Below are 27,194 nucleotides of genomic sequence, written 5' to 3' on the forward strand. Positions count from 1 at the left end.
AAACTCAGCAGAGGTTATTGAACTTTCTAGCATAAATCATAGGATTGAGAGTACAGAGAGAGTCAGGAACCTAACTTCAGACATGGCAGCTGAAGGGACAACTATGAGAAGGGGGGTGGGGGGACAGTCAACACAGGACTGAAAGTGTTGTACTTAAATGCAGTATATGAAACAAGTTAAATGAGCCTGTAGCACAAATTGACTTGACGAGTGTGACATTTTGGGTATCGAAGAGACATGGCTGCAAGGGGATCAGGGCTGTGAACTAGTCTCAGATTCCTCCCTCCCCTTCCTCGACCTTTCTATTTCTATCTCAGGCGACCGAATCAACACGGACATCTACTACAAACCAACCGACTCCCACAGCTACCTGGACTACACCTCCTCCCATCCTGCCCCCTGTAAAAACGCCATCCCATTCTCCCAATTCCTTCGACTCCGCCGCGTCTGCTCCCAGGAGGACCAGTTCCAAAAACGCACATCCCAGATGGCCTCCTTCTTCAAGGACCGCAATTTCCCCCCCGACGTGGTCGACGATGCCCTCCACCGCATCTCTTCCACTTCCCGATCCTCCGCCCTTGAACCCCGCCCCTCCAACCGCCACCAGGACAGAACCCCACTGGTCCTCACCTACCACCCCACTAACCTCCATGTACAGCGCATCATCCGCCGCCATTTCCGCCACCTCCAAACGGACCCCACCACCAAGGATATATTTCCCTCCCCTCCCCTATCAGCATTCCGTAAAGACCACTCCCTCCGTGACTCCCTCGTCAGATCCACACCCCCCACCAACCCAACCTCCACTCCCGGCACCTTCCCCTGCAACCGCAGGAGGTGCAAGACTTGCACCCACACCTCCCCCCTCACCTCCCTCCAAGGCCCCAAAGGAAACTTCCATATCCGCCACAGATTCACCTGTACCTCCACACATATCATCTATTGCATCCTTTGCACCCGATGTGGCCTCCTCTATATTGGGGAGACAGGCCGCCTACTTGCGGAGCGTTTCAGAGAACACCTCTGGGACACCCGGACCAACCAACCCAACCACCCTGTAGCTCAACATTTCAATTCCCCCTCCCATTCCACCAAGGATATGCAGGTCTTTGGACTCCTCCATCGTCAGACCACAGCGAAACGACGGTTGGAGGAAGAACGCCTCATCTTCTGGCTAGGAACCCTCCAACCACAAGGGATGAACTCGGATTTCACCAGTTTCCTCATTTCCCCTCCCCCCAGCCTGTCTCAGTCAAATCCATCAAATTCAGCACCGCCTTCCTAACCTGCAATCTTCTTCCCGACCTCTCCGCCCCCACCCCAGTCTGACCTATCACCCTCACCTTGACCTCTTTCCACCTATCACATTTCCGACGCCCCTCCCCCAAGTCCCTCCTCCCTATCTTTTATCTTAGCCTGCTGGACCAACGTTCCTCATTCCTGAAGAAGGGCTAATGCCCGAAACGTCGATTCTCCTGTTCCCTAGATGCTGCCTGACCTGCTGCGCTTTTCCAGCAACACATTTCCATCTGTGAACTAAATGTCCAATGAAACCCGTCCTATTGAAAGATCAATGAGATGGGCAGATGGGGCAGGCTTTCCTTTTTAATAAAACAAAAGAAATTAAATCGATAGCAATAAATTATGTGGAGTTGGAAGGCTTGGAATCTGTATGGTAGAATTGAGGAACCTAATGGGAGTTGTATGCAGGCTTCTTAGTAGTAGTCAAGATGTGGGGAAGAAAATAAATCCGGAGATAGAAAAGGCTTGTAAGGAAGGCACGATTACAAGAAGCATGGGGACTTCAATATGCAGGTGGACTCAGAAAATCTGGTTAGTAGTGGATATCGAAGACATTCCACAATTTGTTTTTATCTGAGATTTTTGTTGGAACAGCTTGTGGTAGATCCCATTAGGGAACAGGCAATTCTGAATTTAGTGATGTGTAATGAGGCAGACTTGATTAGGCAGCTTAAGGTGAAGGAACCCCTGGGGACATTAATATGATAGAATTCACCCTGCAGTTTAAGAGAGAGAAGCTAGAATAAGATGTAACAGTATTTCAATTGAGCAAAGGTAACTAGAAAGACGTGAGGTAGGAGCTGTCCATAGTTGGTTGGAAGATGAGCCTAGCAGGGAAGATGATGGAGCAGCAATGATAGTCATTTCTGAGGGGAACTTGGAAGGCATAGCGGACCGTCCCAAGGAAGAAGAAACAGAATAAAGGTTGGACAGGGCAACAATGGCTGACTGAGGAAGTTAAGTAAAAGCAAAAGACAAAGCATACAATGTGGTGAAAATTACTGTGAAACCAGAGAATTAGGAACTCTTTTAAAAGCCAACCAAGAATAACTATAAAAACAATAAGGGTGGAGAAGATAAAATGTCAGTGTAAGTTAACTGGTAATATAAAAGAAGATTGCAAGAGTTTTTTTAGATGTCAAAAAGATAAGAGTTGACATTGGACAAGTGGAAAATGAGGTTGGAGAAATAGTAATGGGGAACAAAGAAATCGTGGAGGAACTGACAAATATTTTGCATCAGTTTTCACAGTTAAAGACACCAGCAGCATACCAGAACTCAAGGACAGAGATGAATGTAGTGCCCATCACTAAGGCGAAGGTGCTAGGGTAGCTGAAAGGTCTGAAGGCATGTAAATCACCCAGACCAGATGGACTATACCCTCCAGATCTCTGAAGGAGATAGCTAAGGAGATTATGGAGGCATTGGTGGTGATCTTTCAAGAATCACTGGAGTGGGGGATAGTCTCAGAGAATTGGAAAGTAGTTAATATAACACTCCTGTTTAAGAAGGAAGGGAGGCAGAAGACAGGTTAGCCTGACATCAGTCATTGGTAAGATTTTAGAGTCCTATTAAGGATACGATTGTGGAATATTTGGAAGTGCATGGTAAAATGGAGCTAAATTAGCCTGGCTTCATCAAGGAAGATTGTGCCTGAAAATCTATTAGAATTTCTTGATGTGATAACGAGAAGTTAGACATAGGAGAGCCAGTGGGTGTGATCTATTTGGGTTTCCAGAAGTGCCACACTGGAGACTGCTACATAATAAGAGCACTAGATGTTAGGGACAAGGTACTGGCATAGATAGAGGATTAGTTGGCTAGCAGAAGGCAGAGAGTATGCATAAAGGGGACTTTTTCAGGATGGCAGCTGGTAACTAGTGGAGTTTTGCAGTGGTCAGTGTTGGGACTGGAACTGTTCATGTTATTGATTAATGATCTGGGTGAAGGAATGGAGGGTGTTGTTGATATCTTTACAGGAGATGCAAAGATAGAGGGACAGGTAGTGTTGAAGAAGTGGGAGGCTTTGGAAGGACTTGAACCGGCTAGGATAGTGGCTAAAGAAGTCATAGATGGAAACCAACGTGGTACAGTGAGGGTTATGCACTTTGGGAAGAATAGATGCATATACTATTTTCCAAATGGGGAAAGGCTTTGGAAATCCTGAAGCACAAAGGGAATTAGGAGTCATGGTTCAGGATTCGCTTAAGATTAACATGCAGGTTTACTTGCCAGTTAGGAAGGCAAATGCAGTGTGAGGACTCATTTCAAGAGGGCTAAATGACAAGGTGTACTGTTGAGGCTGTATATGATTCTCATCAAACCACATTTAGAATATTGTAAGCAGTTTAGGCCCCATATCTAAAGGAGGATATGCTGGCATTAGAGGTGGTCCAGAGGAGCAATCATTTAAAATAATAATTTGAAGGATTGTGAGTTTGTTATATGAGGAGCAGTTGCAGACTCTGGATCTGTACTCAGTGTTTAGAAAGATTTGGGAGAGATCTGATTGAAACTTACAGAATACTGAGATGTCTGGATAGAGTGCACATTTCCATTGGGAGGTGAAATTAGGGGCATCAGAGTGAAGGGTGTTCCTTTAGAACTGAGATGAGGAATTTCTTCAGCCAGAAGGTGGTGAATCTGTGGCACTCCTTGCCACAGAGGGCTGTGGAGGCCATGTTATTGAGTGTATTAAAGATAGTGATAGGTTTTTGATTGATACAGGGATCATTGGGTAAGGGGAGAAGGCAGGAGAATGGTATTGAAAAACATATCAGCCATGATTGAATCGCAGAACAGATTCCATAGGCTTAATGGTCTAATTCTGTTCCTATGTCTTGCAGTCTTATGATCGTTTGGACAAGCATGTGCTGGTTATAATGACCAGATGGAAAGAGGTGCTCAAAGTTATTTGAGGGTCATGTTTCATAATATTTTTTTCCACTGAATTCTTCAAAGCAACTTTCCTTTATCCTTTTTCAAACAATGTGAATATGAACTCCTGTTTAAGCATCTATAAGTTGAGGAAGAAGAATGTTCTCATTACTTATAAATTTTTGGATTTTTAAAAGATTTACTGATGGCAAGATCCCTATGTTTAAATAGTTTGGTTTTAGTAACCTGCAGATATTTGTTGATTTATGATTGAATTCAATGATCTAAAATTTTTTCTGCTTTTGAACTGTATTGTCTTCCATAATGAGCATTATTTCAGGCTAACTAGGTTTTTTTTGGTGAGTGAGAAAACATGAAATTCTTAAGTATTCAGAAGCATCAAGGAAGTAGATTTTTGGCTAAATCTAATATGCAGATGTATTTATTTTTCAAAGATCTTGTGATTGGCATTTCAAATTCTGATGTCATATTGACATTTGTACAGGATAATAAGAATCAAGTTAGGCATTAGCTGTGACATTTGTTTGTTAGTGCAGCGTATCACAATGGGGGAAGGTTCCACCAGTGAGAATTACATAAAGGTGTTACCTTCCTCCAAAACAGGATGAAAGTTCCTATTATGTATGGAATGTGTGGTAGACATTGTTTGGGCCACTTAAACTTTATTCCCATGTTTATATGTACATACAAGTTACATTAGTTGCATGGAAAATAAATTATTACTATCTAAATTTTGGAGGTGTTGGACGGGGGTGCACAAAGTTAAAAATCTCACAGCATCAGGTTATAGTCCAACAGGTTTATTTGGAAGCACTAGCTTTTGGACCGCTGCTCCGTCATCGAATGGTTGTGGAGTATAAAAATGTAAGATATCTTATGATCTTATACTCCACAACCACCTGATGAAGGAGCAGCACTCCAAAAGCTAGTGCTTCCAAATAAACCTGTGGGACAATAATCTGGTATTGTGATTTTTAACTTAGTATCTAGAGGTTTCATTTAATGGAACAAAGCTAATGTATTAACCGGTCATCGACTTATTAAAGTCTCTAGTTAGGTGAATTGGTCATGCTAAATTGCCTGTAGTGTTAGGTGAAGGAGTAAATGTAGGAGAAGGGGTCTGGGTGGGTTACGCTTCGGCGGGTCGGTGTGGACTTGTTGGGCCGAAGGGCCTGTTTCCACACTGTAAGTAATCTAATCTAATCTTGCCTGTGTTATTGTTACAATTTCTGTGCTTCTGATAATCGCACCATTAACTCTCAATTTGGACCATGGCTTCATCCACAGTCTGCAATTTAATGATATAAAACAGGGGCCATGCAGTTCTTGGATTGTTGTAATAACTGAACTGCTGTACTAAGACCTTATAAGAAAGAAAACCTACAATGCTTGTCTGTTCGGGCTCTGTGCCTTCAAGCCTAAACCAACATGGTTGACTGCCAACTGTTCTCAGATGTCAGCTAGCAAGCACTTGATTGTATTTCTACCTTCTGGACAACCAGGTTTGAATATAAGAGCAGACTATCCCAAGAACGTTTTGTAGGTAATGCATAATGTTGGGAAGTCTAACTTGATACAGGATTTTGAACATGATAGTTCATGCTGTATGTAATTCATTTGCTTTAAAATAAAAGATCATTATTCTGTACTGTCAAGGGCATATAACAATTGCTGAAATTTTCCTTTTTAATGGGATAAATGACTGGGTGAAGATGTCTAGTTTAGTTTTGTTATACACTCCACTCTGTTCTTCTGGACTAAATATAAACCATTTACCTTTCTACTTGAACAGCTTAGTTTCCAGCACAAAGTAGGAGTAATGTATTGTAAAGCTGGACAGAGCACAGAGGAAGAGATGTACAACAATGAAGTCGCTGGCTCTGCATTTGAAGAGTTTCTCCAGTTGTTGGGAGATAAAGTGCGTCTTAAAGGTTTTGACAAGTATCGAGCCCAACTCGACACCAAAAGTAAGGCCTTTAAAGTTTTGTGACAGTATGCAATGAACAGTATGGTTGAATTGTCACAAGTGCTGCCCACTACCATTTGTCTTAATTTTCCCCCTTCCTGTCTTCCTTTATTGAAAGCAGCGATTTATGAATAGTGAGGATTGTCAGCTTAGTGCCTTACCTTTGAAATCCTTTATAGGAAAGTGCCATTTCTCCTGTGAGATAGTTGAAGCTCTCCAAGAAATTGAAAGTGGGTGGTAATTATTCTCAGCCTATTCTTGAATATTGGACATCGAATATTTCAACACCTAGAAGTGTGGATTATGGATTGGATGTAGTTGAGGAAAAAGAAGTTTAAAATGTAAGCTTGGCTTGCCATCAGTTTTAGTATTGATGGCAAATCAGTTTCCATGACACAGACCACTCATTGAAACTTTTTAACAGGGTAAATGACTGGGTGAAGATGTCTAGTTCAGTTTTGTTTTCATTTCATTAAGGTTTATATTCTTTTCACTGCTGTCATCTGCTTGATTTTGGCTTTAAGAAACCTGGCAGATAAATGAAAGTGAGAGGGTCCAGATCCATAAGGTGAGGGCCTTTTCAGCACTGTTCCTGAACTGCGTGGTGCAAGAGTAGTTTACACTCTTCTGACTCCATAACATCCTTTGCTGCATGTTACTTCTACCTTCCCTTCATGCATGCTGTTTTGAGTCCCACTATCCTTGGTGCACTCCCTTTCACCTCATCCCTCTTGGCATGTGCTATGTTAAACCCTCCTCTCCCCACCATCAAATGACTTTTTTTTTTTATTTATCTTTTTTTAAAACTAGTTCAGTACATAGAAGCATAGAAAATAGGAACAGAAGTAGGCCATTTGGCCCTTTTGAGCCTGCTCCACTATTCAACATGATTTCATGGCTGATCATTAAACTGGATTACCCCTCTTCCTGCTATTGCCCCATACCATTTCATTATTTTAGCCCTAAAAACTATGACTCTATCTTGATAACATTCAATGTTTTGCCTCAACCACTTTCAGTGGCATAGATTTCCAAGGCTAAACACACTCTGGATGAGGAAATTTGTTTTCATCTCATGCATAAATGGCCTATCCATATCCTTAGACTGTGATTCTTGATCAGAACTCTGCAGTTGTCAGAAACATCCTGCATTTACCCTGTTTTGTGCTTCTCACCACAGTAGTCTATTATAGCTGTTTCTGATTATGCTTTTATCAATGTCTGTCTTTATGGATCTCAATAATCGGGAGGGAAGCAAGCAATTCAACTCTTGAACCTGTCACCATTCAGCTAGATTATATCTGATTTGTACTTTAGCTCTTTCTACTCATCTTAGTTACAGAACCTTCAATACCCTTGTCAAAAATGAGGAAGATAGACCTTGTTGATTTCCGCTGTTCAATTGATCGAAAGGAACTGCCCTAGTTGAGATCCACTTATTCAGTACCAACCATGAATTTCATCTTTCTGGTCTGTATTCTGTTAGTTTTATGCTGGGTGGTGACACTCCAACATTTGGGTACCAAGCCATCTAATTGTGGTATGTGTAACTTTGTGAAATTCAGAGCTATGCATTTTTGCTTGGTCTAATATTTTTCATCTGTGCTTAGTTCAGTAAGATTGTTAAGGTCATCAAGTACAGATCATTGATTACCAGCTCAAAGAAACATGGCGTATACATCTGCACAATAACATTAATTTAAAAGAAGAATTTTATTTTCGGAAGGTTTGGCTTCTCATTTGAAATAGCTTCTCAAATTTGTGTTTCAGTCAAAAGTCTTTAAAAATTGTTTATGCTAATAATCATTATCTCATTTCAATAGCCAAATTTAGTGTAACCAAGCTATTTTTGTATGTTATCTGCAAAATCATAAACATAGAACAGAAAGAAAAGTTTGCAGTTGAGAAGTAAGTTGTGATTTTAAGGTAATACATGATCAAAACGAATAACAGATCATAAACAATACAATGATCAGGATCACAACATACAGGAAGGTTAAGATTTTCACTTGTTTCAATGTTGGATGAACAAGAATGCAAAACAAGCCAGGCAAGGATTTTAATTGAGGATAAATCCTTCGATCCTGAAAATATCTTTTAACACTTGATGTAGTATTGGAAATGTTTCTAAAAAAAGCTTTTTCCGAACCCTTCGATTTCATGGTGGAAAGAATACTCTCAAGATTGATTGTAGGTGTGAGCTTTTCTGTTGTTCACTTCGTCTCACGATAAGCTTTTTGTTATTGCTATGCACACTGTAATAGCCTAGTTCCCAACAAGGGAAGGCAAGAGGAGAGAAATCCTAACAGTACAGTCCATATGTGCAGTCATCAGACATGATCACTGTCGATCATGCTTTCCTACATGAGGCCCCCATTGTATGCCAGGTTTAGAAGGTTTTGGGATTCTGATAAATTACACCTTAGATTTTAATTGAATACTACATTAATTAATCTCCTTTTAACATTGTACTGAAGATAAAATCTAAATTAAATTTTGAATTGTGTTTGGTAGCTGATATTGCTGACTGCTGATCAACATCTGTCACCATGAATTGGAAAAATTACTTGGTGCTGCGGTCAATCTAACCAGCTGTCTAGATCCAGTCTTTTTCAGACTGCCCTATGGGTACTCATTGACCTTTGGTTCTTAACAGTAACTGTTTTGAAGTTGAAACTTATTTCAATTGGTGTATTTAGTTGCTGAATTTTTACTGAGGTGTTCCCTTTTTTGAAAATAATCCTTTGATTTGGTTTGACCCTATTGATCATGTAAATTATATGAATAAGTAATTAAACAAAAGATGTTTCTTGCAGAAGTCAATTACTGTTCAGTGTTGTATGTATTAAAATAGCAATAAATTCTCCCAATATGTTGGGTGATATTTTCATCATATTCACATCTTTTCTCTTGGAGGTCTTTTCTAACTAATTCTGCTAAGCTTGCTGTCTGTGTTTTCAGCTGATTCAACTGGTACACATTCCCTCTACACAACCTACAAAGATTATGAGATCATGTTTCATGTCTCCACCCTGCTTCCTTACACACCAAACAACAAGCAGCAGGTAGGTCAAGGTCCAACAGTAAAATGAAATCTTTCATTTTGCTATTAAGTCATGTTCAGTTATGGTTTCAGATGACTTGTGGATTATTAATAACTCGTTCTCTTAGCTTTGTTTATCTAATCTGAGGAGCAAGCTTGATGCTAAACTAATGTTATGAATTTGGTTCAATGGTAAAGTTCCACAATTGCTAGGGTTTCAATTATTTTATTTTCAATGTGCCTTTTCCTTCCTGAAGACTGAGTGGAGATCTTAAGTTGTTTGCATCCTTCAATACATCAGCTTATGAGCACTTTTCCTGTGTGTGGTGGCCAAGATATTGTATACCAAAGAGTGCATTACATCGACAACTGATCTTGTTTTCACCTTACATAGCAATGAAAAACAATGCATTTCTTTTTATCCCATGATGCCAAGATCAATTATACTCTCCCTATTTGCTGGATTAGATATGCAATGCAATGGATTAAAGATCAAATCCCAAATCTTTATTCTATTTCGGAGTGCAGACCTACACACTGTGGATCTTAGGCTGAAGCAGCTTCAGAGGCAGCTCGGTTGTTTAGTGGATAGCACTGCTGTCTCACAGCACCAGGGACCCAGGTTCAATTCCAGCTTTGGCTAACTGTGAAGTTTGGAGGTTCTCCTCACGTCTGCATGGGTTTTGCTCGGTGCTCTGGTTTCCTCCCACAGTCCAAAGATATGCAGGTTAGGTGGATTGGCCATGCTGAATTGTCCATAGTGTCTAGCAATGTGCAGGCTAGATGGATTAGCCACAGTAAATGCAACCTTACAGGGACAGGGCAGGAGGCTGGGTTTGGGTGGGATGCTGCTTGGAGGGTCAGTGCAGACTCAATGATTCAAATGGCCTCTTTCTGCATTGTAGGGATTCTATGATTCTACTTTTGGGAATTTCCCACCTTTGAGGGAGCAGAGTTGATGTAATAACCATATAATAGAAAAGGTTTCTTTGTTTTGTATTCCACATTATTTAGAACATAGAATAAAAACTCGCCTTTCACCTCGCTGTGTTTGTGCTGACCGTGATGGTATTCGAAACTAATCCCATCAGCCTGCACATGGTCTATATCCTTCTATTCTCTGCCTGTTTGTGTGTCTGCCTAAATGCTTCTTAAACCTTTTGGGTCACACAGTGGTTCAGTGGTTATCACTGGTGCCTCACATCGCCAGGGACCCGGGTTCGATTCCCACCATGGGCGACTGTCTGTGGAGTTTGCAAATTCTCCCTGTGTCTGCGAGGGTTTCCTCCGGGTGCTCCGGTTTCCTCTCACAATCCAAAGATGTGCAGACTAGGAGAATTGGCTATGCTAAATTGCTCATAGTGTTAGGTGCATTAGCTGGGGGTAAATATAGGGTGGGGGAGTAGGTCTGTGTGGGTAGCTCTTCAGAGCTTGCTGGGACTTGTTGAGCCGAAGGGCCTGTTTCCATACTGTAGGGTATCTATCTATAACCTAGCAGTTTCTACCACCTCCCTTGCCAGCAGTTCCAGGTACCTACTACCATCTGTTTTTTTTTTTAAAAAAACTTTAATTTCACTCTCCTTTAAATTCCGCCCCCCCCCCCCCCCCAAACATATGGCCCCTACTATTTGACATTTCCATTTTGGGAAAGACACTCCAGCTATCCACCTTATCCATGTCTCTTATATGAATGTCAGCCCTCAACCTCTGACATTCCAGCAAAACACAATCCATGTTGTTCAAACTCATAGCTAATACATTCCAATCCAGGTAACATTCTGGTAACCTCTTCTGCAACCTCGCCAAAGCCTCCACATTCTTCCTATAGTTTGGCACAGGAATACAAATGTGCCCTGACCAAAGTCTTATGCATTTGGAACATGGCTTGCCATTTTTATACTCGGTGCCCTGACCGAGGAAGCTAGGCATGTGGCATGCCTTCTTTACAATCTTAATCCACTTGTGTTAATTTCAGGGAGCTATGAACTTGTACCCCAAGTTCCCACTGCATGTCAATGTTCCCTTGGGGTCCTGTCATCCACTATATTTTCCTCTTGCATTTGACCTCCCAAAATGCATCATTTGTCCAGATTAAACTCCATTTGCCATTTATCTGCTCAACTTTCCAGCTGATCTATATCCTCCTGCATCCTTTGATATCTTTCCTGATTATCCACAGCTCCACCACTTTTCATGTCATCTGCAAATTTACCAGTTAAACAAGTAGCATTTTCATCCAGACTAGCTGTGACTAGAGAAACAGAGCCAGGGCTGGAAACTCTTAATGGATAAATCGTCATCTGTAAAGTTTGTATTGGGAGTGTGCAGGAATACTCACTCAGATGTATGATTGTCACTTGATGCTTTAAAAAAAAAGAGGCACAATCCATGACACACTATACTTTAATCTGGACCACTACCATTTAATTTGCTCACTTCCTCCACTGTCAGTGCATATCATAGCGGTAATGCACTATCTAAAGAATGCACTGTAGTAACTAACCAAGTTTACTTTGATAGCTAATCCAACCCTGTGCTCCGTAGCACAGAGAAGACTCTGAGCAACAGTCTTGTGGGAATGTGGTCATGTCCAAGTTTTCTGCCATGTACCCATCAAATTCTGGCAACAAATAATTGAGAAGTTCTATCCCATGAGTGATATGACATGGAGGTGCCGGTGTTGGACTGAGGTGGACAAAGTTAAAAATCTCACACCACCAGGTTATAGTCCAACAGGTTTATTTAGAAGTACAAGCTTTTGAAGCGTTGTTCTTTCATCAGGTAGCTAGTGGAGCAGGATCATAGGAAACAGAATTTATATGTGCAGCAAGAAGAGTAGTCTACTCTGAAGCTTCACATTAGTCTCTACAAAATTCTCTTCTGCACGAGTGTGATATTCCTTCACACTAACAATTTGATTATTTCTTTGGCAAATTATAGGTGGCTTCGTGGGTTGTAAATGCTCCTGTCCGAAGGAAGGGTTAAGTCAAGTATGATCCATTTCATCCTTTGAAGAAAGTAGATATTCCTTCTGAATGGACTGTATTCTAATGAAATCTTGCAGATGATGTATATAACTTTGGTTCAGTTTTCTCTAACTATAAACTTATAGGAGGCACAAGTCATGGCACATGAATGACAATGGAGAATAAAGCTCAGATTGGGTAAATATTCATCCGCAAGCTTAAATTAGAATGCAGCCTAATCAGAAAGAGTGCACATTGGTACACCAGAATCGAGAGTGTGGTGCTGGAAAAGCACAGCAGGTCAGACAGCATCCAAGGAGCAGGACAATCAATGTTTTGGGCATAAGCCCTTCATCAGGAATCCCCGACTCTGATCTCCAGCATATGCAGTCCTCACTTTATCCACATTGGTACACCAGGTGATGCCATTCTAAATATTTGCATGATCTGTCATCAGTTTACATTCTGAGCTTTATTCTCTATTGCTATTCATGTGCCATGGTCTTTGCCACCTCCAAGTTTATACTTGGAGAAAATTGAACCAAAATTATATACAACATTCGACGTTTTGACATAACTCCTTCATCGGGAATGTAGAAGGGGAAGGAGGCTGTGAGGTAAATGTGAGGGTGAGACTGGGGGGAAGGTAGCTAGGAAAGCAATAGGTAGATACAGGTGGAGGGTAATAGTGATAGGTCAGTGGTGAGGGTGGAAACGGGTAGGAGGGAAGGAATATAGATAGATAGGACGGGTCAAGAGGGTGGTGCCAGTTTGGATTTGGGATGTGGTGGGAGGAGGGGATATTTGGAAACTGGTGAAGTCTATGTTGATGCTGTGTGATTGAACGGTCCCAAAGTAGAAGATGATGCGTTCTTCCTCAAGTCATCATGTGGCTTGGATTTGGCAGTGGACAAGGCCCAGGACATGCAAGTTCTTGGGGGAGTGGGAGGGGGAGTTGAAGTGGTCGGCCACAGGTTGGTGAGGTTGTTTGGTGTATGTCTCCCAGAGATGTTCCTTGAAGTGCTTCACAAAGTTGGCGTCCTGTCTCCCTGATGTAAAGGAGACCTCATCGAGAACAACGGATGAGATGGATAGATGTGCAGCAAAATCTCTGCTGGGTGAGAAAAGATCCTTTGGGGCCTTGGATGGAAGTGAGGGGAGAGGTGTTGCACCACCTGTAGTGGCAAGGGAATGTGTCTGGTGTGGAGGTTGGGTTAGTAGAGGGTCATGGACTTAATGAGGGAGTCATGGAGGGAATGGTCTCTGCGGAATGCAGATAGGGGTGAGAAGAGAAATATACCTTTGGGGTCTGATTGTGGGTGGCGGAAACAGTGGAGGATAATGCGCTGTATCTGGAGATCAGTGGGGTGGGGGGGGTCTATCCTTGTTGCGGTTGGAGGGGTGGGCTTCAATGGTGGAGATGCAGGAATGGAGGATCCGCCGGAGAGTGTGGTTGATCCTGTGAGTGGGCAAGTTGCCATCCTTGAAAGAGGCCATCTGGAATGTCTGGGAGTGGAATTGCTCCTCCTTGGAGCTGGTATGGCAGAAGCGGAGGAATTGGGAATAAGGGATTGCACTTTTATTGTGTGGTGAGGAGGTGGGAAGAAGTGTAGTCAAGGTATCTGTGGGAGTCAGTGGGTGTGAAATAGACATCCGTGTTGAGTCAGTTGCCAGAGATAGAGACCTCACTTGTGTAACCAAGTTGACATCCGACTGGAAAGTATGGATGATTTTACATTGTACCTTTTAAAGAAAGCTTTTATGACTGGACAATCGCACACGGGAGGACATAAGATATTAAATAAGAACAGATTTAGATTTGTTTAGTTTGCCTCCAACTAGATTATTAGTCTCACGAGGAAACAAAAAAATCTAGAGTTCTTGACTAATCATAGCAATCAAATCTGTTGGCCTATAACATGAGAGCCCAAAAAATCTTTCAAATACTGAAGCATGGTAGCTGTCTTTTTCCCATTACCAGTTGTGCTAGTTTATCAGAATACTCCAATGGTCAGGCAATGCTAATGCACCTGCAAGAGGCGAGTAACCATTTAAGCTGATTAAAAGGTCTCTCGTAATTTGACACGTGTAGACGCATCCAATCCAAAAAATGGTGGGCAGCTAGGATCACTTTTGTGTTTTAATATTTTGATAATTGTTCAGAAGGAACTTCTGTCTTGAGAAGCCATCTTGTTCTATTATCTATGTTGGCAGTGCACATATCTGACAGTGGGGCTGTTCATCTGTTCAGTGCTAAGGCCGGACGTTGGCCCAACAAGCTTGACAGAGTCATACAGCGTGGAAGCATATTCTTTGGTCCAACTGGTCAGCACCAACTAGACATCCCTATCTGATCTAGTCGCATTTACCAGCATTTGGCCCAGATCACATCTAAAGCCTTCCTATTCATATTCACATCCATGTGCTTTTTAAGTGTTGTAATTATACCACCCTCCATCATTTCCTGTAACAGCTCATTCCATACACACCACCTTGTGGGTGAAAAACGTTAACTCTCAGCTCCCTTTTACACCGTTCCCCTCTCACCTTAAATCTATTAATCGATAGTTTACACTCCAGGGACTCTTACCATCTGCTCCCCTGACTCTCATTCCCCTTCTATCTACAATATAAAAAACATTTTTTCAAGCCCCTCTCGGTTCTGAATTGTTTCTCTCTCCACACAACTTTCCTGATCTCACTTCTTCCAGCACACACAGGATGGGCTGCATTCCCCATGCTGCCTTTCGAGTCCTATGTTTGTACGGTGTGGGCCGGTAACTTGGCGTCTTACAGGGGCTTGGCCCACAGGTCTTAATGGGAGTTGTACTTCTGGCAAGGGCATACGCACTCTGCGGTGCATGGCTGCCAACGATTGGGAGTCCGAATGTAAGTGCGTGGGAGATCCTGAGTGGCTGTTATGTATGCAGCTGGAATTGGGGGAGTTCCCCTGTAAGTATTGAGCCTGGGGTGAGGGTGGAGCTGAGGCCAGTATACCCCTCAATTCACATCCTCTCTTTGCCACACCCTCAATTCACACCCTCCCTCAGCCAACGCCCTCAATTTACATCCCCTCTCTGACAACACCCTCAATCGACACCCCGCCCCTTCACTGACGCCCCAATCGGCATCCCTCCCTCTACTGGACCCTCAATCGACATTCCCCCTCTGCAGACACCCTGAATTGACGCTCATCTGCAATCTTTAATGACACTAAGTATGCCACCTTTCATTAATTTAACATCATCTTTTTGTAATTGCTTCACATGACAGCCAGTAAAGCAGTACATGGTTAAGATCTAGAAGTGCTCCTGCCGCCTTCTCAATACAAACATTGTGTTTGATGTAATGAAAACCCCAGTGATAGAAAACATGTGTCCAAAGTCACTAGTTCATCCTAAGAATTGTACACTTAGAATATGTCAAATACTAAATCCCAAAATGCTTCCAGAAATAGTGGAATTGTGCAATGCTCTTTCCATCTGCATTTACATGCACTGTATTTTCATTCAACACCAAACATTGCAGTTACCAACTGTGCTTTGAGGGGTTAATAATGTCCTTAATATTTTATACTGTGTACTCCAAGTTTTTGAGAAATTCATTTTTCTTGCTACTATTTGTTTGACAGTGATAAATCATGTTAAATATGAGCCATTCTACTCATCCTCAGACCGGTATAACCTAGTGTACAAATGTGCATTTTTTCCTCTTGTCAGACTTAGTGCTTGTTACTGAGAAACAACAACCACCTGATGGAGCATCGCTCGGAAAGCTAGTGCTTCCAATTGAACCTGTTGGACTATAAGCTAGTGTTGTGTGATTTTTAACCTTGTACACCCCTGTCCAACACTGGCATCTCCATATCATGGATAGTTTTGTTTGACTTTATCTTCATTCATAAATGCAGTGGATCTCAGAGAAGCAACAACATTAACATATATATTGCTATTTACAGTCCCATTTTCCCAGATAGAATAATTGCTGTGAATTTATAAATTACTTCATTCTTTAAAGGCAGCCTGAAGGTTAAGTTTCACTTTTTGATTTCAGCTTCTTAGGAAACGACACATTGGGAATGATATAGTGACTATCGTACTACAAGAACCTGGAGCCCTGCCATTCACTCCAAAGAACATTCGTTCCCATTTTCAACATGTGTTTGTCATAGTGAGGGTGCACAACCCATGTACTGAAAATGTCTGTTACAGGTGAGTAAACTGCAAATGTTATTAATGTATATGTTTTTGTGCTAGGAAAGGAATATAGGCCTTGTTTTCTTAAAAGAATAACAGGTACTGCTGTGTCTAGTGGCTTGTTGAATGCTTCTGCATGGTCTGTTACAGCCATGGATTCAAAAGTTTGACATTCCTTAATGCCTTAGTTTCACCCTAATGTCCAATCCTATTGATAGGAGGGGGTGGAGTTTAATGTATAAACCCAGTGGTTGTAGGAATAGTAAGATTATGGATATGGAGAGAGATTGGTACAGTTAGGAGTAAAGTTTTTAAAATCTCCACCAACCTGTTGGTTGATTCACTTCATCTGGGCAGGTTCCCTGAGACGTAAGAAATTTAACTGACCAGGGTTAAGCTTGCAAAGATAACCTCAGGTCATCTGTTTTTAGGCAGGTGAAGATTTAGCCTGTAATTTCTTTCCAGGATATTACTTCAGGATGAGTAATTCACTTTCCAGTCCATACCATTGCCAGTTTGAGGTTTTGGTTATTGCTCAGATTCTGGCACTGATTGAAATTACAACTGAGACTGGAAGCCTCTCAGAGGTGAGGAGGATCCACATTCTGTGGTTCTTTGCATTCTGTCTTGATGGAAAATTGCTAATATGGATTAAAATATGGGAATTTTTAAATATCCAATGTGATCTCTGATCCTTATGTACAATACAACAATATGATGACTAATATTTTCCACTATCAATTAGTGCAGTTTACAGTCAATATTAGAGACTGCTATATCCCAAGTTTGGGAAATTGCATACTCAAACAACTTTATTCCGAAATTAGGATAAATGGAAAGAGTGTTAGCATTTACAGCAAGAAAAAAGTTGAGTGTGCAAAGCTCAATTTACACTTTTTTGGATTTGCATAATGTCATGGTTTTATTTTTGCAGTGTCGCTGTGGCGCGGTCAAAAGATGTGCCTGCATTTGGCCCACCAATTCCAAAAGATGTCACTTTCCCCAAGTCATCTGTCTTCCGGGACTTTTTACTTGCCAAGGTGATCAATGCAGAGAACGCTGCTCATAAGTCAGAAAAATTCCGGGCCATGGCAACAAGGACACGACAGGAGTACTTAAAAGATCTAGCAGAGAATAGTGTCACTAACACACCAATTGATCCTTCTGGAAAGTTTCCTTTTATTTCATTAGCAACAAAAAAGAAAGAGAAATCAAGACCTTATGCCAATGCTGAGATGTATAGTCTGGGAACAATTGTGTGGAGTGTGCGTGCAGAAGACTATAGCTGTGCTGCTGAAATTGACTGTTTGTTGGGTATCTCCAATGAGTTTGTGGTCCTTATTGAAGAGAGTTCTAAGCAGGTAGTATTCAATTGCTCCTGCAGAGATGTTATAGGATGGACTTCAAATCTAACAACTGTTAAAATCTTCTATGAACGGGGCGAATGCATTTTTGTCAGGACATTTAATAACGTTGAAGAAGTTAAGGAAATAGTCAAAAGACTTGAGGTAAGTCATCATCTTGCTATTATAGATCTCACCTGTTTAAAACATGTTTGTTAATATATCTTCGAGTATAGTTTTTAGATTAGGGAATTGACTGAGTAGTGTTGCTTTAACTTTCATTTTTCAATGTGGCTCATTTAACTGTGCATACTCTTTTTTTTTTTAAAATAAATAAACTACTGTTTCATTTGTTGGCTGACATGCTCATTCCCAAACGCACACTCCATGCTTCCTGCTCTTCTCACCCCCACGCAAAGCTCCTCACTTACCTCTCCTGCTGAAGTTTTTTGCTCCTCACTTACCTCTTCTGCTGAAGTCTCTTGGGCTTATGCCCGAAACGTCGATTCTCCTGTTCCTTGGATGCTGCCTGACCTGCTGCGCTTTTCCAGCAACACTCTTTCAGCTAAAACAATGAACTGGGCTGTTTAGGAGTAAGCAATGAGGTTTGGAGGGGGATCCATGAGCAGGGAGGGAAGTTAGTTAGCATTTTGTAAATTGTAAGAGATCCTTCTGTAAGTTGGTTCATGGGCATTGGACATAAGCTTCATTAGTTCTTTAATTTTGCCGGTGCTGAAGATCTTTCCCTTTTGATGTTTTTGTCTTTCTTGATGCATTTTTGCATTTGGATATTGGAAGTGCTGCTGCTAAGGGAAGGTCCATTTTTGCATAATAAGTAATGTAAATACTGGTGGTCTCATTTTAGCTGTAACATGCTTGAATAGTTAAAACTCATCCTAGCAGTGTACTTTTAACCTAAATTTTAGGTTGGTTTGTATTGAAATCTGCTAGGTAAAGACTGTTTAATGCCATTTAACTAGATTTTTACAACCAGTGAAGAGTTGGCAACTTTGCCCAGGCTAATTAAGTTCAACAAACCTGTTGATTGTTTTCATAAATCCATTCTTGTTGCAAAATAGTCAAAGTCCTATCTCTGAGCTGGGAGGCCAGGGTTTGAGTCCCACTTGTTCCAGCAGTGTATAACAACATTTATGAGCAGATTGATTATAGAAAATATCTTCATTTTGTTTACTACTTTTGGTGGTCTTAATCTGTAGAGAGCTTGAGCTTCTGTATCCAATAGAACATCGAAGTATTTTTCTCATAGGTCTTTGTCTGCTATTCTTAGTTTCACCTTGAACTATTGAGGAATTCACTTTTTCATTGAAAATATTTGGTTTAGTTAGGTTTGGATTTTTGAAAACTTCAGTTGATGGGCTTTGAAATCATCCCCCCGCCCATGAAAATAAAATTCCGTTGCCGATTATAATGCTGACTCAATTGGGGGGTGTTGTGACAGACATCAGTCAGGCCAGACAGTATTGATTAATGAATGATAAAGTATTAAACGTTATGATGTCATTACTGCTGCCGTATAGATTGATGGGCTGGTTTAATAGTCATAGAGTCTTACAGCACGGAAACAGGCCTTTCGGTCCATCTGTCTATATCAAACATAATCCCAAACGAAACTAGTCCTTCCTGCCTGCTCCTGACCCATATCCCATAAATTCCTATTCATGAACTTATCCAACTGTCTTCTCAATGTAACTGTACCCACATCCACCACTTCCTCAGGAAGTTCATTCTATGTGTGAACCACCCCATACGAAAAATTTGCCCCTCATGTCTTTTTAAAATCTCTCTCCTCTCACCTTAAAAATGTGTCCCCTAGTCTTAAAATTCCCCATTGTAGGGAAAAAAACAACTACCATTAACTCGATTGACACCTCTCATTATTTTATAAATTTCTATAACGTCGCCTCTCAACCTCCTATGCTCCAGTGAAAAAAGTCCCAGCCTATCCAACCTTCCTTTATAACTCAAACCTTCCATACCCAGGAACATTCTGGTAAATCTCTTCTGAACCATCTCCAGATTAATAATATCCTTCCTATAACTGGGTGACCAGAACTGAACACAGTGTTCCAGAAGAGCCGCGCCAATGTCTGGTATAACCTCCATGACTTTCCAACTTCTGTATGCAAAGGACTGAGCAATGAAGGCAAGCATATCAGATTTCTTTTTAAACCAGCTTGTTTATATGTGACAAACTTAAAAGAACTACGTATCTGCACTCCAAGTCCCTCTGTTTAACAACACTACCCAATGCACTATCATAAATTGTATTAGACTTATCCTGGTTTGTTAGGAGAAAGTGAGGACTGCACATGCTGGAGATCAGAGTCGAGGATGTAGTGCTGGGAAAGTACAGCAGATCAGGCAGCATCGAAAGAGCAGGAGAATCAACCTTTCGGGCATAAGCCCTTCATCATTCCTGATGAAGGGCTTATGCCCAAAACGTCAATTCTCCTGTTCCTCGGATGTTGCCTGACTTGCTGTGCTTTTCCAGCACTACACTCTTGACACTATTCTTGTTCATTGTACCAAAATGCAATACCTCGCACTTATCAGATTGATCTCCACCTTCCATTTCTCAGCCTATTGACCTATTTCATCAAGATCCCTTCAGGTACCTTGTAACAAAACATTTCAAAAAGACAAGCCTGAAAACATTGAGACAAGTTTTATTGTGAGATGCTTAGAATGTACCTTTTCTGATTAAATACAGGACATAATAAATCAGAAATCTTAAGTACAACAAATAGGCAAGTTTTAATTCTTCATTTTTAACCAATGGAGGGGGAAAATGAACAAGCAAACATCTTTGAAACCTCAATGCCTGCCATAATTCCCATTTGTATTAGCAGTACAGCGAGTAAGACAATATAAACAACTTGCAAATTGTACATTTACAATAATCTGAGGTTTCACATATTCCTGAGAGAGTTATAACAGACTTCATTTATAAATAGTTGCTATGTTACTCCTCTTTTGATCATCTATGTTAACTGTACATGAAAGTTCTAAGATTTTTAGTATTAATCCGAGACTGATTTCCATGGTTAAACTGAGAAATGCAGTAAAACCTACTTGCTTAATTTAATGTAATTATTCTTCAGTACAAACTTATTGTAGAACTATACTGCCCCTGGTTATGAGAATAATCTCAGCTCAAAGTTATTGAGAAGCTGAATATTTCAATAATGTATATGCAATTTATGTTTAAAAAGAAGTATCTTAGTTTGAAGTAAGGCTAGTAGCTCTGTACTGCAAGGATGTGTCTGTGTTTTAACTATTACAGCACACAAGACAATTCGTTATAGAGTCATAGAGCATAGAAACTGATTCGTCAGTCTAACAGTCCATGCCAACCATGTTCCCAAACTAAACTAGTCCCACCTGCCTGACCCATATCCATCCAAATCTTTCCAATTCATGTACTTATCCAAATGTCTTTTAAATGTTATAACTGTGCCTGTGTCTACCACTTCCTCTGGCAGCTCATTCCACACAGGAACTCCTTGCAAAAATATTGCCCCTCATGTCCTCTTACTTTGAAATCTTTACAACACCTGCGAAGCTGCATGTTTTCTCTATGCGGAGGAGAAAGTGAGGACTGCAGATGCTAGAGATCAGAGCTGAAAATGTGTTGCTGAAAAAGCGCAGCCTGAAGAAGGGCTCATGCCCGAAACGTCGACTCTCCTGCTCCTTGGATGCTGCCTGACCTGCTGCGTATCTCCTCTATTCACAAAGTTGTCTTCAAGAAACTTCCCTTCTTTCATTTTCAAGAAACTTCCCTTCTTTCAAAGTCCAAAGTCCAATTCTGTCAGAACTTGAAAACTGTCTTCAGAAGCCTTCCCAGAAATAATGTAATAAAATATCCATTGTTAAATAGGTGAATCTTCTCTTACTCACAGCTTGCAACAGATAAATCTCTTTCGCAAACCCTTCTGATTTTATTAGCAATGTTTCTATCATCGTTTTTCTTCATTCATACAAAATTTAGTTTTTGTTTAAATTGTCTTGTTCTATACTGATTGCTGAAATCTGGATCATTCTCAACATATTGTCTTAACCCTTTCTGTCCATGGGTACATGGGTACATGTTGTCTCTGGGTACATGTTGTCTCTGGGTACATGTTGTCTTTTTAATTTACCTTTGTAACCCACACCTTGGCATCATTTAAGTGCTTCCATTTTAATTTTCATCATCTTCATTTTTAACCTTCATGATAACCTGCACTCAGTGTCTCAATGTAATGGTTGGGAAGTTGGGTTGTGATGAGCTCTTATTGAAATAAAGTGACCTTCTAATATTTCAAACTGGTGTCTATTTTGCAGTGCATGCTTCTGAAAGGAAGTGTTGTAGTGAAAAAGAAATTTGTGCCTACACCTGTGCATCTGATAACTACCTATAGCATGTATACTAGATGATCGCAACTTCACTGTTGCCATTTTTGAATGGTACACTCTAGTTGTAAATTTGCAAAGCAAACTATCTCCTAAAAAGACTTAAAGAGGATCTCACTGCCACTTCTAAAAGGGATTATGCTACTTGCTATTTAGCTGCCAGACGATCTTTCTATTCATCGATTCGAGCATTGAGTACTGTAGTTGGGACATCATGTTACGGCTGCACAAAATGGTGGTAAAGCTACAGTTGGAGTACTGTATACAATTCTGGTCGCCCTGCTATAGGAAGGATGTTATTAAACCAGAAAGAGCTAGGACAAATTAGACTAATTTTTAGAGTTTTGCTGTTATTGCTTAAAGAGCATTCCTGATGAAGTGTTTTTGCCCGAAACATTGATTTTCCTGCTCCTCGGATGCTGCCTGAACTGCTTTTCCAGCACCACTCTACTCCAGAATCTGGTTTCCGCATCTGCAGTCGTTGTTTTTACCTTTGCTATTGCTTAAAGTTTGGTGTCAACAGGGAATGGTCTGGCTGGTTCTTAAATACTTGTTTCTAAATTGAAAGCAAATGCTGAAATCAATTGAATTTAGAGATTGGTGCCATTTTTTCTCTTAAGCCTTTTTTCTTAACTGAATAATGACAAGAAGAATGAACCAAGGCCATGGGAAGTGGGAGAAGATATAACAAGAGGGAAGAAGAGCAGAAGTGCACTCTGCAGGAGAATATATCTGTCAAGGGTCTTTAGGCAATTCTCCTAACTTCACAGATTATCATTGACTGCCACTACTGTGCCACATTGCAAACTCAAAACAGGACTAAGACCAGACAGTGCTTTCTGTGGCTGTTGAGGTGACTGACTCATTCCAGACATGACTGGATGTCTAAGAAACAACACAGATGACAGTGGATTGCTTCCTAAGTGAGGTCCTTAAAGAGCTCAGAATAGAAAAAGAGAGACTCATCTCCTTCCTGCTTACCAAAGGTAAGCAGAATGAATGAGGATGTTTGAGAATATAGGAAGTATGGTTAGTGAGTTTGTAGGTGAGACCAAAATTGGTGGTATAGTGGACAGTGAAGGAGGTTATCTAAAAGTACAACAGGATCTTGATCAATTGGGCCAGTGGGCTGAGGAATGGCAGATGGAGTTTAATTCAGCTGAATGCGAGGTGAGTTTTGAGAAGATTTGTAGCTCAGGTTGAGGTTCTGGATGTAGGTTTGCTCGTTGAGCTGGAAGGTTCATTTCCAGACATTTCATCACCCTACTAGGTAACATTTTCGGTGGGCCTCCGGGCAAAGCACTGCTGATTTCTGCTTTCTATTTATATGTCTGGGTTTCTTTGGGTTGGTGATGTCATTTCTTGTGATGTCATTTCCTGTTCTTTTTCTCAGGGGGTGGTAGATGGGGTCTAAATCAACTAGAGTTCTGGTTGGAATGCCATGTTTCTAGGAATTCTTGTGTGTGTTTGGCTTGTCTGAGGATGGCTGTGGTGTCCTTTTGTGGCTAGTAGTTGATCATGTATCCTGGTGGCTAGTTTTCTGCTTGTTTGTCCAATGTAGTGTTTGTTACAGTCCTTGCAAGGTAGTTTGGAAATAACATTAGTTTTGCTTGTTGTCTGTATAGGGTCTTTCAAGTTCATTAGCTGCTGTTTGAGTGTTGGTGGGTTTGTGGGCTACCATGATGCCAAGGGGTCTGAGTCGTCTGGCAGTCATTTCTGAGAGGTCTTTGATGTAGGGGAGAGTGGCTAGGGTTTCTGTACGCATTTTGTCTGCTTGTTTGGGTTTGTTGCTGAGAAATCAGTGGACTGTGTTCATTGGGTACCCATTCTTTTTGAATACACGGTATAGGTGATTTTCCTCCGCTCTGCGTAATTCCTCTGTGCTGCAGTGTGTGGTGGCTCGTTGGAATAATGTTTTGATGCAGCTTCGTTTGTGGATGTTGGGATGATTGTGTCTTCTGTAGTTCAATATTTGGTCCGTATGTGTTGTTTTCCTGTTGACGCTGGTTTGAAATTCCCCATTGGCTGTTTGCTCTACTGTGACATCTAGGAATGGCAGTTTGTTGTTGTTTTCCTCCTATTTAGTGAACAGGGTAGTAAAGAGAACATTTGGCATGCTTCCTTCACCGGTTAAAACATTAAGTACAGGAGTTGAGACATCTTACGGCCGTACAAAACTTTGGTAAGTGACAGTTGAAGTACTGTGTACAATTCTGGTTGCCCTGCTACAGGAAGGATGTTATTAAACCGGAAGGAATGCAAAAAAAGATTTCATAAGATGTTACCAAGACTGGAAGGTTTGACTTGTAAGGAATGGCTGGACAGGCTGGCCACTTTTCACTCCTGACACATAGGAGACTGAGGGGTAACCTTATAGAAGTTTATAAAATCATGAGGGGCATGGATAAAATGAATAGCAAAGTCTTTTCCCAAGAGTGAGTGAGTCCAAAACCAGAGGGTATAAATTTAAAGTGAGAGAGGAGTGAGGAGAAACGTTTTCACGCAGAGGCTGCCGTGTATTTGGAATTAGCTGCCAGAGGAAGTGGTAGATATGGGTACAATTACAGCATCCAAAAGACATTTGGACAGGTACATGAAGAGGAAGGATTTAGAGAGATATGGCCGAATGCAGGCAAATAGTTCAATTTAGGAAACCTGTTCGGCATGGAAGAGTTGGGCTGAAGGGCCTGTTTCCATACTGTAGTACTGTACTCTATGCTACCATTGGCTGTATACATATTTTTATAGCAAGTTTTGAGAAGATTTGTAGCTCAGTTTGAGGTTTTGGATGTAAGTTTGCTCGCTGAGCTGGAGGTTCGCTTTCAGACATTTTGTCATCATATTAGGTAACATTGAGCTTCCGGTGAAGTACTTGTGTTAGTGACCCGTTTTCTACTTACTTGTTTAGATTTCCACGGGTTGGTGCTGTCATTTCCTGTCGTGATGCCATTTCTTGCAGTGATATCATTTTCTGTGCTTTTTCTCAGAGGGCGGTAAATGGGGTCTACGTCAATGTGTTTGTTGATAGAGTTCTGGTTGGCCCACCAGAGGCTCACTGGTGACGAAACGGCTGAAAATGAACTTACAACCTCAGCGAGCAAACTCATATCCACATATTTTTCTACGTGGCTTATGTTAGCCCTGCCTTTATCATGAACTTCATTTTATCAATGTGAATTACTATGCAACCACAGGCAATGAATCGTAAAACCTATTTTGTATGGGCTCAGTGGTATAACCAAGAACATAATAGAGCACAGCATTATTGTCCTCAAGAAATTCTTCCATTGTGTGGATTGCTCTGAAGAAGCACTGTAGTTCTCACTTGAGTTTCAAAATTTTTGTGTTAATGTGTCATTCAACCTTATTATTGAGAAGGAATGGCACTTTGTGCCATTGATTAGATGTGGTGCTAAGGAGCTGGAGCATAAGGAACAGACTGTCCAGCAGTACATAGAAAGAGAGGGAAGGAAGCCATTGTGATGTCCTTTTCTGTCTGGGCTTCACATGATAGAATATTTAACAATTGATATCAGTAATCTCAAAGACATCCCTCCAGTCATTAACAGTATCATGTTCCTTAATTTTCCTCAGTGACCCTCACAATGTTCTCTGCCAATACAAAATAAAAATATTGCAAAATATAGTTCAAGCAATATATGTAAATTTGGTAGTAATGACCAAATACAATAAAATCCCTTGTATATTCTGTTAGTGCCTATCATCCATGTAATAAGACTATTAGCCGTAGGTGCAGAAGTAGGCCATTCAACCCACGGAGTCTGATCTGCCATTCAATGATCACATGGTTGATCAGATCATCCTCGGCTCTACGTTCTTGCATTTTCTCTGTAACTCTTGATTTCGTTACTGATTAAAAATTTGTCTTCAACACCTCAAAAAATACTTAATGACCCAGCCTCGACAGCCCTTAGTGGTAAAGATTCCACAGATTCAGTATCCTCTCAGAGCATAAATTCCTCCTCGCCTTTATCTTTATTCTGAGATTATACCCTCTGCTCTTAGACTCTTCCACAAGGGAAAACAATCCTTATGCATCTACCATGTCAAGTTCCCTAAGAATGTTGTTCCTTCTGTGTGCCTTTGCCTGAGTTGTTAATCCTATGCAGTGGTTTCAGCATGGTTGATGTGAAACTGCTAACTTTCAGTGGAGGAGATTGCAGAAAGCTTTGAATGATTACCTTGAGCAGTTTTTGGGTCCTAAAGGTTAGACTTCAATACCGTAGCATGTGTGCTGCAGCCTGAGCTGGTTGGCCAACAGACAGACAACAGCATGTGAGCTTGTAGAGGTGGTGGCGACATGGATAAATAGATGATATGAATGAATGATTTATTATCACATGTATCTTGAAGATACAGTGAAAAATGTTTTGAGTTACAATGAGGATAAAAGAAATTACTTAAGTAAGATGTCATCTTCTGTTCAAATTGGGGTCATAAGCACAACTTCAGGACTTCAGCAAGGTGCTCTGGCTCTCCAAGAATTCTACTCCAGGAACTGCAATGAGGACATTGATGCCCCAGGAGACCCCACCGCCATCACCACCAAGAGTCCAGGCTCTGGGTCTATTGCTGACAGGAATCTCCATTTCTGGCACCGGAACAACCAACAAAGCAATCTCTGGGCCTACCACCACCATGAGTCCAGGCTGCAGGCATCAAGACTGCCGCCAGGAGTCTACTTTTAACAAAATCATCTAGAATGATGATGCCAGTAGTCTGAGCCATCCCTTACATCACTTACATATTGAGTGAAGCCACTTATTCTGCAACGAAATTTATAACATTCGTAGATTCCACATGTGTACAGATGGAGGTAACTGCTGGGAGTGGTATGCTGCAAACATCATGCACAAAGTTCCATCACCAGCTGGTGCTGGACTCTTCCATACCTCTCAGCTTTCTCTTTGACTTTCCAGTACACCAAACACTTTGTAACATATGCCCATTAGCCGCTTGCTGTAATAACGAATAGAAATTGCTGGAAATAAATAACAAGTCTGGTAGCATCTGTACAGAGAGAAACAAAGTCAACATTTCAAGTCA

The 27,194-nt window shown here is 41.1% G+C and overlaps 1 protein-coding gene across 10 annotated transcripts in view; it reads left to right on the top strand.

Moving 5' to 3' along the window:
- The window catches only part of sipa1l1 (signal-induced proliferation-associated 1 like 1), a 415,651-nt gene that overhangs the window by 295,902 nt on the left and 92,555 nt on the right, over nucleotides 1-27,194 (top strand). For all 10 annotated transcript variants that reach the window (XM_087990088.1, XM_043698149.2, XM_043698153.2 and 7 more), the window contains 4 exons: nucleotides 5,993-6,167; nucleotides 9,128-9,231; nucleotides 16,229-16,386; nucleotides 17,306-17,879. In XM_087990088.1, coding sequence (XP_087846214.1) covers nucleotides 5,993-6,167; nucleotides 9,128-9,231; nucleotides 16,229-16,386; nucleotides 17,306-17,879 — 1,011 coding nt within the window. The remainder of the gene's footprint in view (nucleotides 1-5,992; nucleotides 6,168-9,127; nucleotides 9,232-16,228; nucleotides 16,387-17,305; nucleotides 17,880-27,194) is intronic.

The sequence above is a fragment of the Chiloscyllium plagiosum genome, unplaced genomic scaffold (assembly GCF_037043375.1).
Source record: "Chiloscyllium plagiosum isolate Xiang-an unplaced genomic scaffold, Cpla_swu_hap1 HiC_scaffold_8, whole genome shotgun sequence".
NCBI classification, from domain to species: domain Eukaryota; kingdom Metazoa; phylum Chordata; class Chondrichthyes; order Orectolobiformes; family Hemiscylliidae; genus Chiloscyllium; species Chiloscyllium plagiosum.